Consider the following 12,925-nt stretch of genomic DNA (forward strand, 5'->3'; position numbering starts at 1 on the left):
GAACCAGTTTACGTATATACTCACCAACTGATGTTCAGTTTGTTTGCTTCTGAGCTTGGCAAGCATGAACAAAGCTGAGATAATATTTTGTGCAAAGCCTGACATAGTGCCCATGTCTATAACCCCAGTACTTCGTAGGCAAAGGCTGGGAGAACTTGAGTTCAATGTTATCTTTGGCTACCTGCTGAATTCCAGGCCAGGCTGGGCAACAGGAGTTCCTGTCTACAAAAGAAAAATAAAGAGCCACAATGCTGGCTTGAGTTTCTAAGTTACTTGAGAAGATATCAAGAGGTGTGACTCATAGATTATGTTGTAAAAGCAATGTAATTTTGTAAGAAAGTACCAAACTGTCTTTCAATGTGACTTTGCTACTTTGCTTTTTTTATGAGCCATATCTCTGTCTTAGTTTGGTTTCCATTGCTGTAACAAAATACCATCACCAAAGGCATCTTGTGGAAGAAAGGCTTTATTTTAGTGTATAGCTTGTATCCCATCATCCAGGGAAGCCAGGATGAGGACTCAAGGCAGGAACTGAAGCAGAAGCCATAGAGGAATGCTACTTACTGGCTTGCTCCTCCTGGCTTTCTTAGCCTGCCTTCTTACACCGAGCAGGATCACTTGCCCAAGGGTAGCACAGCCCACAGTGTTTTGTGCCCAGTCACAGCAATCATTAATCAAGAAAATAATCCACAGAGTAGCGTATAATCTAATTTAACAGAAACATTTTCTCAGTTGAAGTTCTCTTCCCACATAACCCTGCTTGCTTGTGTCAAATTTACAAAAAAGTCTAACCAGGACAAGCAATTCTCTGCCCATTAAAGTTTTCTTTTTCTTACACTTTGTGTGTGTGTGTGTGTGTGTGTGTGTGTTTGTGTACATATCATGGCATCTTGTGGTGGTCATAGGGCAACTTTCAGGAGTCATTTCTTGTCTAACATGTCATCTTTAGGTATTAAACCCACATTATCAGGATTAGCAGCAAGCTCCTTTACCCTCTCAGCCATACCCTACTCCTTTCAACTCAGTTTTCATTGACTAACTTGTCTTTTTAAAGCATTGAGTTAAAGAATGCATATGCATAAAACAATAAATTCTGTTACAAACCCATTATTACCTGCCAAATGTCTCCAAGTTTCTCCCTTCTGAAGGCCACATTTGCATACTTCCTAGCCACCCGGGAGCAACATTTTACTGTTCTGTATGGCGCGCTAGCTTGAGGGTAGTGATATTCCTCTGGATCCATCTGCAAAGAAAGTGTTACCTTTTTACATATAATCACTGAATCAAAAGAGGGACGAGTTTCAGCAGAAGTAGACTGAAGTGAAGTTCTGTGAGAGAAAACGAACCAAGAATCATTCAGAAGAAAGAAGAGCAACTGTGATGTCCACTGGCTCCATCTTCACAGGCTCTCCGTGTCCCCAGGGATTAGTCAGAAACCCAAGTGGAAATGGCTCAAAGAGGAGAGCACATTTGCAGCATATTAAGGTGTCATGAGGAACCCAGCCATCAGAAATTCCAAATGTAGTCAGTTTCATCTTTTTTTTTTTTTTGGATTATCAAATTACCGAAAACTTCCAATTTTTACACTTCCCAGAGGCATTTAAAGATAGCCTGACTCCCTGAAAAGAATCTTCAGTTTCCCAAACGAAGTTCAATGCAACCGGGGATGGGGGCAGGCAGAGGCTCTCAGCATAGGAACAAGAAGTGCCCTGGAAGGCACTTCATTCTTTCACACCAATGAGCCTTTGCACCACCTCACCTGTTGTGGAAGACTATGGTTCTCTGTGCTCTGCTTTGGTGACCTCTGATCCTCTGGGTGTAGGTCAGCCTTACCTCTGGAAGCATTTTGATCTTCAAGAGCTTGTTTCTCTTCATGCTGTTCTAAGTCTCTTACCACATTTGAATGCCATTGTCTAAGCTGCCTCCTTTGTGTGCATTTTTGAATACGAAGAATTCCATTTCTACTCTTTTCCTGTGCTTCTTAGCTAAACCTAACATCTGTTAAGAGGTCACAAATACTACAGGAGGAATGTTTCTTCCTGGCTCCTTCCTCTCTGTTCTCTCTGTCTGTCATAATACTTCCTCTACTCTGGAATCCTTCCTCTACAGCTGGACACACTTTCTTGTCTCTGTTGTATTCTATTTTGATGGCTATCTTCCAACTCATGGCTAAGGAAGATACACACACACACACACTCATATATATGATATATATGCGATATATATGATATATATATTAAACACTTAAATATTTTAAGGTAAAATTTATAAAGTTGATTATTTTGACTTTAAATAAGTCATTCAACTTGTATATTTCTAAGTTACACAGAGTAAGACCATCAGGTGATTTTTGCTGCACCTCGACTTTAAATTCCTAGTGGATTTGAAGGCCGAAATCTCTACTTACTATTTTTTCGATATGATCTAAATCAGGATAAACAAAATCAAATTAAAAAATATAAATATATTTATTATTTCAAAATAAGAGTGAAGGCCTTTCCAGAATTCTAGGGTTTTTCGTAAACTTGAAACCAATGCCTATCCTTGCAATGACCATACTGCACTCACAGACTATGAAAAACACAGTCTAAAACGAAAACGCTACTGAAAATGGCACCGCAAAAATGACACTGGGTAAGAACACAGCCAGTCGCGCTGTGACACCGCAAGTCCTACAGCTGATTTTGGGGAGGGTTCACATACAGGGACCACATCTCAGGCTGCAGGGGCCTTGGTATGGCTTCCGTCTGGGCGGGCCGCCAGGTCACAGCGTCTGCATCCCCGCCCCCGAACTTCTGTCCCCGATTGGTCTCTTTCACAGACCCGCCCCTCGAGGCCACCCAATGAGGAAGCCTGCGTCCCAGCTCCGCCCTCCCTGCCGGCAGCGTGGGCTGCGGTGCCTGAGAACTGGGGATGGCGGCGGTGGCTGCGCGCGCGGGTGGGCTGCTGCGGCTCGGGGCTGCGGGAGCGGAGCGGCGGCGGTGCGGACTGCGCTGCGCTGCGCTGGTGCAAGGCTTCCTGCAACCCGGGGGCGAGGACGCGGCCCAGAAGCGGCGGGTGGCCCACTTCACTTTCCAGCCGGACCCAGAGTCCCTGCAGTATGGTGAGATTTGGGGATCTTGCTGCATCCCGGCTCTATCCTTGCCTTGCCCTAGACTCTAGACTCTACTCTAGAGCCTCCTTGGTTCGAGTCAGTTTGCGTTCCTGTTACTCGTCCTTGGTGACTCTTCCCTTCAGATGCAGTCCCTGGAAGATAGGTGAGAGGGCACTCTGCCTTCTGCTAGGGCCTGAGGGTGTAGAGGAGTTGTCCAAAGAGCGCTCCCCCGATCCCCCTCCCCTTTCCCTGAGTTCTATCCATGCTTTCCCCATATCAGGTCTTAGGTGTTAGCTTGTCCTAGACTGAGTCACTAACTTGAGGCAACTGTCTGTAAAACACTTGCCTTTTAATTTTCATTTGAAAGTGTAAACCTAGGGAGTAAATACTGGAATTTGATTTTCTCAAGGTCACGGAACAGGTTCTGCCTAAAGATGGGAAAGAATCCAGACTTCTATTTCAGCCTTATACAGAGCTCCTGCTGGGCCCCGCTGTCACCTGGCCAAGCAGTATTCCATAGCGATGGTGGGAAAGAGCGAACGGAAGGGCATGGGGCAGGCTCCTGTCCTGCCACCTTTGCCTCACTCTGACTGTTTCTCCTGCAAGTTTTATGCAGTCGCCCTCCATCCTAGGTCTAACTGCAGAGCACCAGGAGAAAGTAAGGAAAACCTACCCTGTTTTCTTGTCTAATAACTTCTCCCGTGCCGGGGCTGGAAGCCCGTCTTTACTTGTGAACAATAATGGAATATTTAACCCAAAGCTTGCTATTGGTGAAATTTATATTCCTCATCTCATTTAGTTCATAGGACAAGATTTAATTTCATGTGAGGTAGGTCATGTTTTCATGTTTGCTTTGCAGTTAGATAACGGATGCCTTGAAGCAGATTATTCAACAGTACAGAGGACATAAGTTCATGACACATAGCTCCAAGGGTTAGAATCTAGTAAGCAGGATTCCAGACTTGCCACTCCATGGAAGGCAGTAAGAAGCCTTTAGAAATAATTTCAATGACGGGGTTTCCCAGTTTTGTGAAATAGTAGGATTAGAAAGGTGAACAGCAGTTCGTTTTTCCCTCTCAGCCTTCAGTACAGTTTTCACAGCAAAGAAACTTTGGCCTGGTAATGGAGAAATAGAGCATAGGTCTTCTGAATTCTCCTTTCCACAATTGTGAAATTACTAAAATCCGAGTGATGTCATTGCTCTAGGTTGTTACTATAGAAACAGTACAAACATCTTACAGATAAAAGGCAGAGTTTAGAAAAAAGTGAAAACATGATTGCACCTCTCATGGTGAATACTGCTAAACCTTTTGAGGTGCGCTCTTCCAGATCTCTGTCTTTTCCACAATTGTAGTTTTAATACAAGTCCAATTTGCATCAGCTAGAAAAATAACTTACTGTAATGCTGTAGAGTTTTGATGATCTGTAGAATTCAGTAGTGAGAGTCAGGGTCCTGAGTTTGGTCTTGTTCCCATCCCCTGAGACTTTGAAGTCCTCACCTCGGCAAGCCTCACATCTCTGTAATTAAGGGATTAATGATAATAGCGATTTCAAAAGGAGAGGAGAGCTGAGGGCTGAATAAAATTCATATATATATATATATATATATATATATATATATATGAATGAATGACACAGTGTCTGCCATCTTTGAAGTAATAACGCAGTAAAGGGAAACTTTCAATAGACAATACCATGCATTTGTCATAGTTTCACAGTATTAGAAAAATCACACACATTTCATGCATGTGGCTCTCCTGCCCCCAATGATAGCGCCCTAGAGATTAGAGTTCTCACTCAAAGATATGAATGGTTTAATGGAGTTTTTAAATGCCCACTTTGAATCCCCAGTTTACCCCCAGTGTGTATAAGAGTGTTCAGTGCAGTAAGTGTGAGAGTGTGTAAGAATGTGTAAGAGAGCCGGGCGTGGTGGCGCACGCCTTTAAGCCCAGCACTCGGGAGGCAGAGGCAGGCGGATTTCTGAGTTCGAGACCAGCCTGGTCTACAGAGTGAGTTCCAGGACAGCCAGGGCTATACAGAGAAACCCTGTCTCGAAAAACCAAAAAAAAAAAAAAAAAAAAAAAAAGAATGTGTAAGAGGAACGTGTAAGAGTGTGCTAGGGGCTAATGATGCTGAAAAGCCCAGGCACACAGCCTTGGGATTTTGTTGTGCTAACCTCTGCACTTGTGTTTGCAGCTCTTTCACTCTTGCTGAGGAACGCTCTCCCATGTATTAGCTCACTGGTTCATGTTCTTTTGTGACTTGAATTTGCCCTTCCTTCCTTCCTTCCTTCCTTCCTTCCTTCCTTCCTTCCTTCCTTCCTTCCTTCCTTCCTCTCTCTCTCTCTCTCTCTCTTTCTTTCTTTCTTTCTTTCTCCTGTCCATGTCAACACTGTTCTATGTTGTTGAGCAATTGCTTTTTATTCAGCTGGTGTAGGCATGAAGTCTCTTAGCTTGACAACCATCATGTGAGTTAGATGGTGTTGTGTTCACTGTACAGATGTGGCAGTGGAGGCACAGAGAGACTTGTGGTCTTCCCAAGTGTGGTGAAGGGCAGAGTCAGCTTTCCAGTCCCATTGTGTCTGTCCGACTCTTAAAGTCTTTTTTTTTTTTTTTTTTTTTTTTTGGTTTTTCTTTTTTTTTGGTTTTTCGAGACAGGGTTTCTCTGTATAGCCCTGGCTGTCCTGGCACTCACTTTGTAGACCAGGCTGGCCTCGAACTCAGAAATCCGCCTGCCTCTGCCTCCCAAGTGCTGGGCTTAAAGGCGTGCGCCACCACGCCCGGCTTGACTCTTAAAGTCTTACAAATGGGTTTAGGTGTTAAAACTTTGCCTCTTACGGCCGTTACTGAAAGTTCGGACTCTCTGTGCTTCATGGGTGCTGCAAATGCTTTCCGTCCATCCATACTGTTTGATTTCACACAGAAAAGGTCCTGCTTCAGTTGGTGACTGGGGCCAACTTTTTTAAGGTGCACAGTGGCCTGGGACAAGGACTTATCTTTGCAAAGACCCTGGGAGCATTGTTTTTCAGGCAGGAAAAGACCCTTCGTAGGCTCTTTCTATGTTGTATTGACAGAAAACCTCTGCGATTGAGATGTTTCTAGTAGTGGGATAGGCAGGTCCCATGATGATCAGGGGTAGACGAAGGCCTTTTGTTGATGGGGCTCCCCTTTTTTTATGGGATAGGAATAGCATGAATAAGCGTGATGTTTCTTTGTGCACTGGGAAGTGAGTTTATTTGGAGTGAAAAAGGAAGACATATGAAAGATGGAGGCTTTAAAATTCAGGACAAAACTTGGGGAGAGAAAGTAGCACATACCTACGGTGCACCTCACAGTGTGATGAATGCACTGACTTTGGTTCAAATTCTGTTGGGCTCTGGGAGACCATCGTGTATTTCTAGGAAGCAGGTGATTTGCAATGTTTTTGTCAGTGGACGGTATCGCTAGATGTATAGCAAGGAGCTGAGAGAAGAGCTTTGAGTATTATCATTGCCCGGGTGAGTACCAGTGGGTAGTAGTAATACGGGAGATGTTGACCCTGTTTTACCTGTGGGTGCTGGGGAAGGGAGCTGACGATGATGTAATTGTTTGTAGCAAGAGAGACTAAAGGATGTTGTGGTATTTTTCATTTTACCCAGACAAAAGTCAATGTAAGGGAGGATGTATTTTGGCTTACAGCCCATTGTGTAGGGCAAGGTGTGGTGGTGGCAGCAGCTTGAGGAAGCTGGTCACAGTACATCTGCAGTCAGGAAGCAGGATGGGATGTAGACTGATGCTCAACCTTTTTTCCTTTTCATGCAGTCCAAACCCAGCAAATACATTCATATTGTTGGCACTAAGAGACGGTCTTCCCTCCTCCACTAACCTCCTCTTGGTGACCCTTCACAGGTGTGTTTTGAGGCTTGTTTCCTAAGTGATTCTAGATCTTGTCAGGTTGACAGTTGGTACTAGTAAGGGGAAGGAGCCAGGACCACTGATACAAGTAGGGAATTCTGGGGTAGATCTCCATTTTGGAAAATGGGAGGGCACCTGATGGAGATTTAAATTTTACCGTGATTTGAAGTATTTATTGGTGGATGTAGTACTGTGAGGCAGGCTGTCTGAATGTTAGTCTGCTATTGAGACAACTTGATGGCAAAGTTGGGAACCCTGGAGGCCAGATAATTCTTTGACCCTTTGGATTTGGCATAACTCCAAAACATGACCCTATGAGAAAGGGCTTTGAAGAGGTCATGTTATCATCCACACTTTAAGAATGAAGATATTGAGACACAAAGACATTAAATTATCAGTAAATGTTGCTTTTATCTCCTCAGATGATGGGATGAGATGAGAGCTTTACCCAAGCTGTGTGAATACACAGCCGGGGCTGAACCCAGAGCATATCTTTCTCTGTTCTAACTATCCCTAGGTCTAGGCCTGGAAGCTTCTAGCCTTCTTACAATCAAATCTTCCAAGATTACTAATTCAGTTCTGCATCTCTCTGTTTCTCACTAAAGTGCGTTGGCCACATACTAACTTTGGCAGTATATTCTAGTCTTCTGGCTCCTTTACATTCTCTGGCTCATTCTGTCTTGACCTGTGTCTAGTTAGTTTTCTTTGCAGTCTGTCTCTGTAAAACTGTCCTAGTAAAACTCACATGGGCACACACACCACCTCTACCACCTGTGTCTACCTGTTGTCTCTCCCTGTGTTGCTCTTAAGTCGTCTCATTCCTGTGCTGTTCCTGCGAGAATTGGGCATATCATAACTCCCACTCATTTTATAAAATCTTTCTCTGATTCGTCACCTTGTCTACCTCTCAATTAGATGTTCCTTTCAAACATGGCTGTTTCCTTTTACAAACTAACCGTGCCTTCGTTCTTAGGGGCTGTGATGGTTTGTATATGCTTGGCCCAGGGAGAGGCATTGTTAGGAGGTGTGGCCTTGTTGGAGTAGGTGTGTCACTGGAGTAGGTGTGTCACTGTGGGTGTGAGCTTTAATCCTAGCTGCTTGGAAGCTAGTATTCTGCTAGCACTCTTCAGGAGAACACTCAGCTCCTCCTGCACCATGCCTGCCTGGATGCTGCCATGTTCCCACCTTGATAATGGACTGAACCTCTGAACCTGTAAGCCAGCCCCAATTAAATGCTGTCCTTTTAAGACTTGCCTTGATTATGGTATCTGTTCACACAGCAGTAAAATACTAAGACCTGAAGTTGGTACCAGGGCCTGGGGTACTGCTGTGGTAAACCTGACCATGCTTTAGTTTGACAGAATGTGATTTGGATTTTGAAAGCAGTGCAGCTCTTTAAGTGAGGCTTAATGAACTACTCTAGTAGGGATATGGAAGACTTTGACCCTTTGGATTTGGTATAACCCCAAAACATGACCCTATGAGACAGGGCTTTGAGGAGGTCATGTTATCATTCACACTTTAAGAATGAAGATACTGAGACATAAAGACATTAAGGCATAATAAATAAGACATAATAGGCAGCTAGGATGAGGTTATTAAAGCCCACGCCCAAGCCCACAGAGACACACCTGCTCCAACAAGGCTGCACCTCCAAATAGTGCCACTCCCTGGGACAAGCATATGCAAACCATCACAGGGACTAAAGGTGTGTACTAAGGGCATGAGTGTATTCCAGTTGTATCATATTATAATCCAGAGCATGTCTGCATTCTAGCAGGACCACATAGACCTAAAGTCTTTGGATATGATCTTTTGCCAAAGCAGCCATGTTGCTGGATCAAAATTCCTCTACATCTCCCCCTTTCTGTTACAGCAAACAATTATCAGTCCCATAAACTTAACAGTCTGAATATTCTTATGAAGACCAGTTAATGCGACGATCCATCATAACTGCAGTTCTGATCATCTGTCCTTCAGCAAATGTTTATTTTGGCATCAAGGCTTTCCAGTCTGCCAGTCTAATGAACATCTGCCCCTTTTCAGCCAGTTTGTTGAGCTGTCCCCATAATGAGGGGGAGGGGATTGTTAGCTTTCTGTATCATTTGCATTGCTGTCTTTCTGCATCTCTTCCTTCCTTGAGTCCTGTCTTTCATGTAGAAGTTTCTTTTACTCAGGTGGAACCTTTGTCAATTTTGATGGAATCCATAGTCTCTCATCACATGTGGAAATATAGACAAGACTTCTTTCCCAATACAGCACATTTCCTGAATGCTGTTCTGATGTCAGAACATCTTTAAAGTATACAGGTTGTTCTGATTCAGCAGTTCTATAATCAGCAGATGTAGTTACTGCCTCAGTAGCATTCAAAAAAATTTAAAGTTAATAAAGCATTATTCAGTTTATTTCTGGGAGTTCTTACTCCCCCTTTCTGTTTATTAAGTATCTCCTTTATGGTATGATTAGATCTTTCTATAACTGCTTGACCTATTGGATTGTATGCTGTACCTGTAATATGTTTTATGCTATAATATGTAAAAAAATCATTTCATATTAATGGAGGTATATGTGAGGGCTTTTCAGTCTTAGTTTGTAAGGGTATCTGCATGAAATCCATGAACAATCACACAATCAGCCTTTTCACAGCTCAAAGCAGAAGCCCATTGAAATCCTGAATATGTATCAGTGGTGTAATGTACAAATTTTAGTTTCCCAAATTCTACAAAGTGAAACACATCTATCTACCAAATGTAATTTCTTTGGGTATACTTAGGGTTACTTCCAGCAGGTAGTGGAACTTGATTGTGCAAAGAACAGGTAGGAATTTTTCTTTCTTTCTTTCTTTTTTTTTTTTTTTTTAATAAAGAATTTCTTTGGCTTCTTACAAAGTAATACAAACATTTCTCTTTAAACCATTGTTGTTAACATGATGTTTTTCTATGAGATTCTGAGGCTTCTAGCACAATTTTTTTTTTTATTAACAATTGGTCAATCTCTTTATTTCTTTGTGCCAATGGACCAGGCAATCCATATGAGCTTGAATATGGGAGAAAGCTAATAGATAATTTCTGTTTCAAATTGTCTATTGCAGTTGTATGAATAATGATGTTAATTCTGAATTATTAGTTCAGCAGTTTCTGTATGTAACACAACTCTCTATGCATATTGTGAGGCAGTAATTATATTGATAGGTTCAGAAAAATCTAATAATGCCCTGAGAATTGTGTATAGCTCTGATTTTTAAACCAGAGTATATGGGCTTTGAATTACTTTACTTATTCCTGACTCACAGCCTGTTATTTTTGTTTTATTTCCATCAGTATAAAATGTAGGAGTTTCAGAAATTGGTGTCTCTTTTATATAAGGGGAAGAATACAATTAGTTCTTTATATGAACTGGAGTTGCTTGCTTTTTGGATATTTGTTGTTAATTTCTTCCAAATAATTGCTACAAACTCTTTGCCAATCTTCATTAACTACCCATAATGAGGTAATTTCAGCATTAGTATAATGTACTATTATTTATCGTGGGTCTGTTCCAGATACTTGGCAAAACCTTATTCTAACTTTTACAATTAGAACAGAAACCTTTTCAACATGTTTTTAGTTTTTTACTCTGTTTATGTGCTAAGAAGATCTATTCTAAAATATTGTCTCCTCTCTGCATAATGAGTGCATAATGAGCAGAAGGCAAGTATTCTCAATAATCCAGTCAATGTTGGGGTCTAGGCAGTCCACATGTGTGTCCTGTAATTTTTACTCTGCCTGAGTCAACTCTGCTTCTGGTGTTAATTGTCTAGGACTGTTAAAGTTTGAATCAGACTTGTAAAGTTTGAGACAAATTACTCAACTCTTGAGTAGTTAGCCCAATAGTAGGCTGTAACCAGTTAATATCTCCCAGTAGATTTTGCAAGTCATTAATTAGTTTGTAGCATCTGTATCTTTTGTGGTTGAATCTTTCGTTGACTTAATTTAAATCCTAGATAGTTGATTGAATCTCCTCTCTGTATTTTTTTTCAGGAGCAATCTGTAAAATCCAAATAGATAAAAATATTTTTTGCTTCATTAAACATTCCAGAGAGAACTTATTTGCATCAGAATTGGCCAATAGGATATCATTTATATAATGGTAAATCATGGATTGAGGAAATTGTTTATGAATTATTTCTAGTGTACAATGTTGACATAGAGTTGGATTATTCAACATTCCTCAAAGAAGAACTTTCCATTGGTTTGTTTTTACAGGTTGAGAATTTTTTTTTTTCTTTTTTTGAGACAGGGTTTCTCTGTATAGCCCTGGCTGTCCTGGCACTCACTCTGTAGACCAGGCTGGCCTTGGACTCAGAAATCCACCTGCCTCTGCCTCCCGAGTGCTGGGATTACAGGCGTGCACCACCACTGCCTGGGAGAGTTGTTTTAAGTTGGTAGTATAAAAACAAATTTTTCTCTATCTTGATCTTGTAAGGGAATGAAGCAGTCTTTAAAATGGATTATTACAGGTCATGGTTTTGGTAATAGAGAAGGTAAAGGGATTCCACTCTGGAATGGACTCATAAGTTTGGCCACTTTATTTCCAGCCCTTAGATCAGTCTACATATTCTAATTTCCAGATTTCTTTTAAATGACAAATACAGAAGATTCCAAGGACTTATAGGCTGTTTCATATGTGGAGCGTCCAGCAGCTCTTGTGCCTGCAGCTCAAGTGCCTGTAATTTTTTTTTTCCCATTCAAAGTCCATTGCTCTAACTGACTTATTCTTGTCAGTTAACCATTTATTTTAAAAAGTAGGACTATTAATTTTCAAGTACTTCCAGAATTTCTTGTCCTATCAAGTGAAGCTGCTCTGCCCTTGTGAGTGACTTGTGGTTATTGCCAGAACAGTGTTGCCTTCTGTAGCATGTATTAGATATTCAGTACCTAGTTTAGTTTTCTCTAGTTGCTCTGTGAATTGCTGACAGGAATTATTTAGCTCATGTTGTGTGTTGCCTGGGTTATGAGTAAACCTCCCTGGGAGTTTCCTATATTTAAAGGATTATCTTCTAGGGAGTTTCCCATTGTTGAGGAATTGTCTCACAAATATTTTACTGATTTGCATTAATTAGACCAATTAGATCCAATTAGACCCTTACCACACTTTCTACAAATCCTGAAAGACTGAGGACTTCTAGAGCAATCTCTAGGAGTGCCTTGTTCACAGTTCATTTTCAAATGACCTTATCCCACCTATAATCAGAAAATAATACATTTTGAAATTTAGGATTATTGGCCATTGCTTTTTCAAATACATCGACAATAGGGTCAATATCAGGAAGAGTTCAAATGCATTCATCCATGGGTACTTGTCAAGCTTTTAAAGGTCTAAGAACTTTTTTACAGTCTGCATTTGCATTTCAAAAGTTAAAGTTTCAGTTCATACCCATCTTGCATCTGGATCTGATATTGCCCTGTTTTATAGCAGACATTAATCTATGTAAGAAATCAGTAAAAGTCTCTCCAGGGCTTTGCCTAGTCTTTGTGAACGACATAGACTTTTCTCCTGTTCCTCCATCTTATCCCAGCCAATTAAAGCTACTAAAAGTACACTGTATAATAGCAGAATCATCAGATTGCATCGCCTTTGTAAATCAGCATATTGATATTCACCTAACAATTGATCTTTCATGATATTAACACCTTTAGAGCAATTATGACTTTCCATAATTGCAGCTTCTTTGTGCCACCATGTCAGCCATTGTAATTGAGAACTAGCTTCTAGTACAGCCATTGCTAAATCTTTCCAGACTAGTTGTTAATCTTGTGAATTTTCAGCATTTGTTCCTGGGTAACTGGGAAAGCTAGTGAGGGTGCTCGCCTTTCCTAAATTTCATTAGGAGATGGCAGTGTAGGTTCAGTGGGATATCTGTCTTTTTTTTTTTTTTTTTTTTTAAGAATTATTTATT

The 12,925-nt window shown here is 41.3% G+C and overlaps 1 protein-coding gene across 3 annotated transcripts in view; it reads left to right on the forward strand.

The window, feature by feature from the left end:
• Window positions 1–2,879: 2,879 nt before the first annotated feature.
• Bckdhb (branched chain keto acid dehydrogenase E1 subunit beta) overlaps window positions 2,880–12,925 on the forward strand; it is a 190,916-nt gene continuing 180,870 nt past the window's right edge. For all 3 annotated transcript variants that reach the window (XM_085827787.1, XM_085827786.1, XM_085827788.1), the window contains exon 1: window positions 2,880–3,103. In XM_085827787.1, coding sequence (XP_085683913.1) covers window positions 2,914–3,103 — 190 coding nt within the window. In that variant the 5' untranslated portion in view covers window positions 2,880–2,913. The remainder of the gene's footprint in view (window positions 3,104–12,925) is intronic.

The sequence above is a fragment of the Mus caroli genome, unplaced genomic scaffold (genome assembly GCF_978045245.1).
Source record: "Mus caroli unplaced genomic scaffold, Mus_caroli_1 scaffold_11, whole genome shotgun sequence".
NCBI lineage: Eukaryota > Metazoa > Chordata > Mammalia > Rodentia > Muridae > Mus > Mus caroli.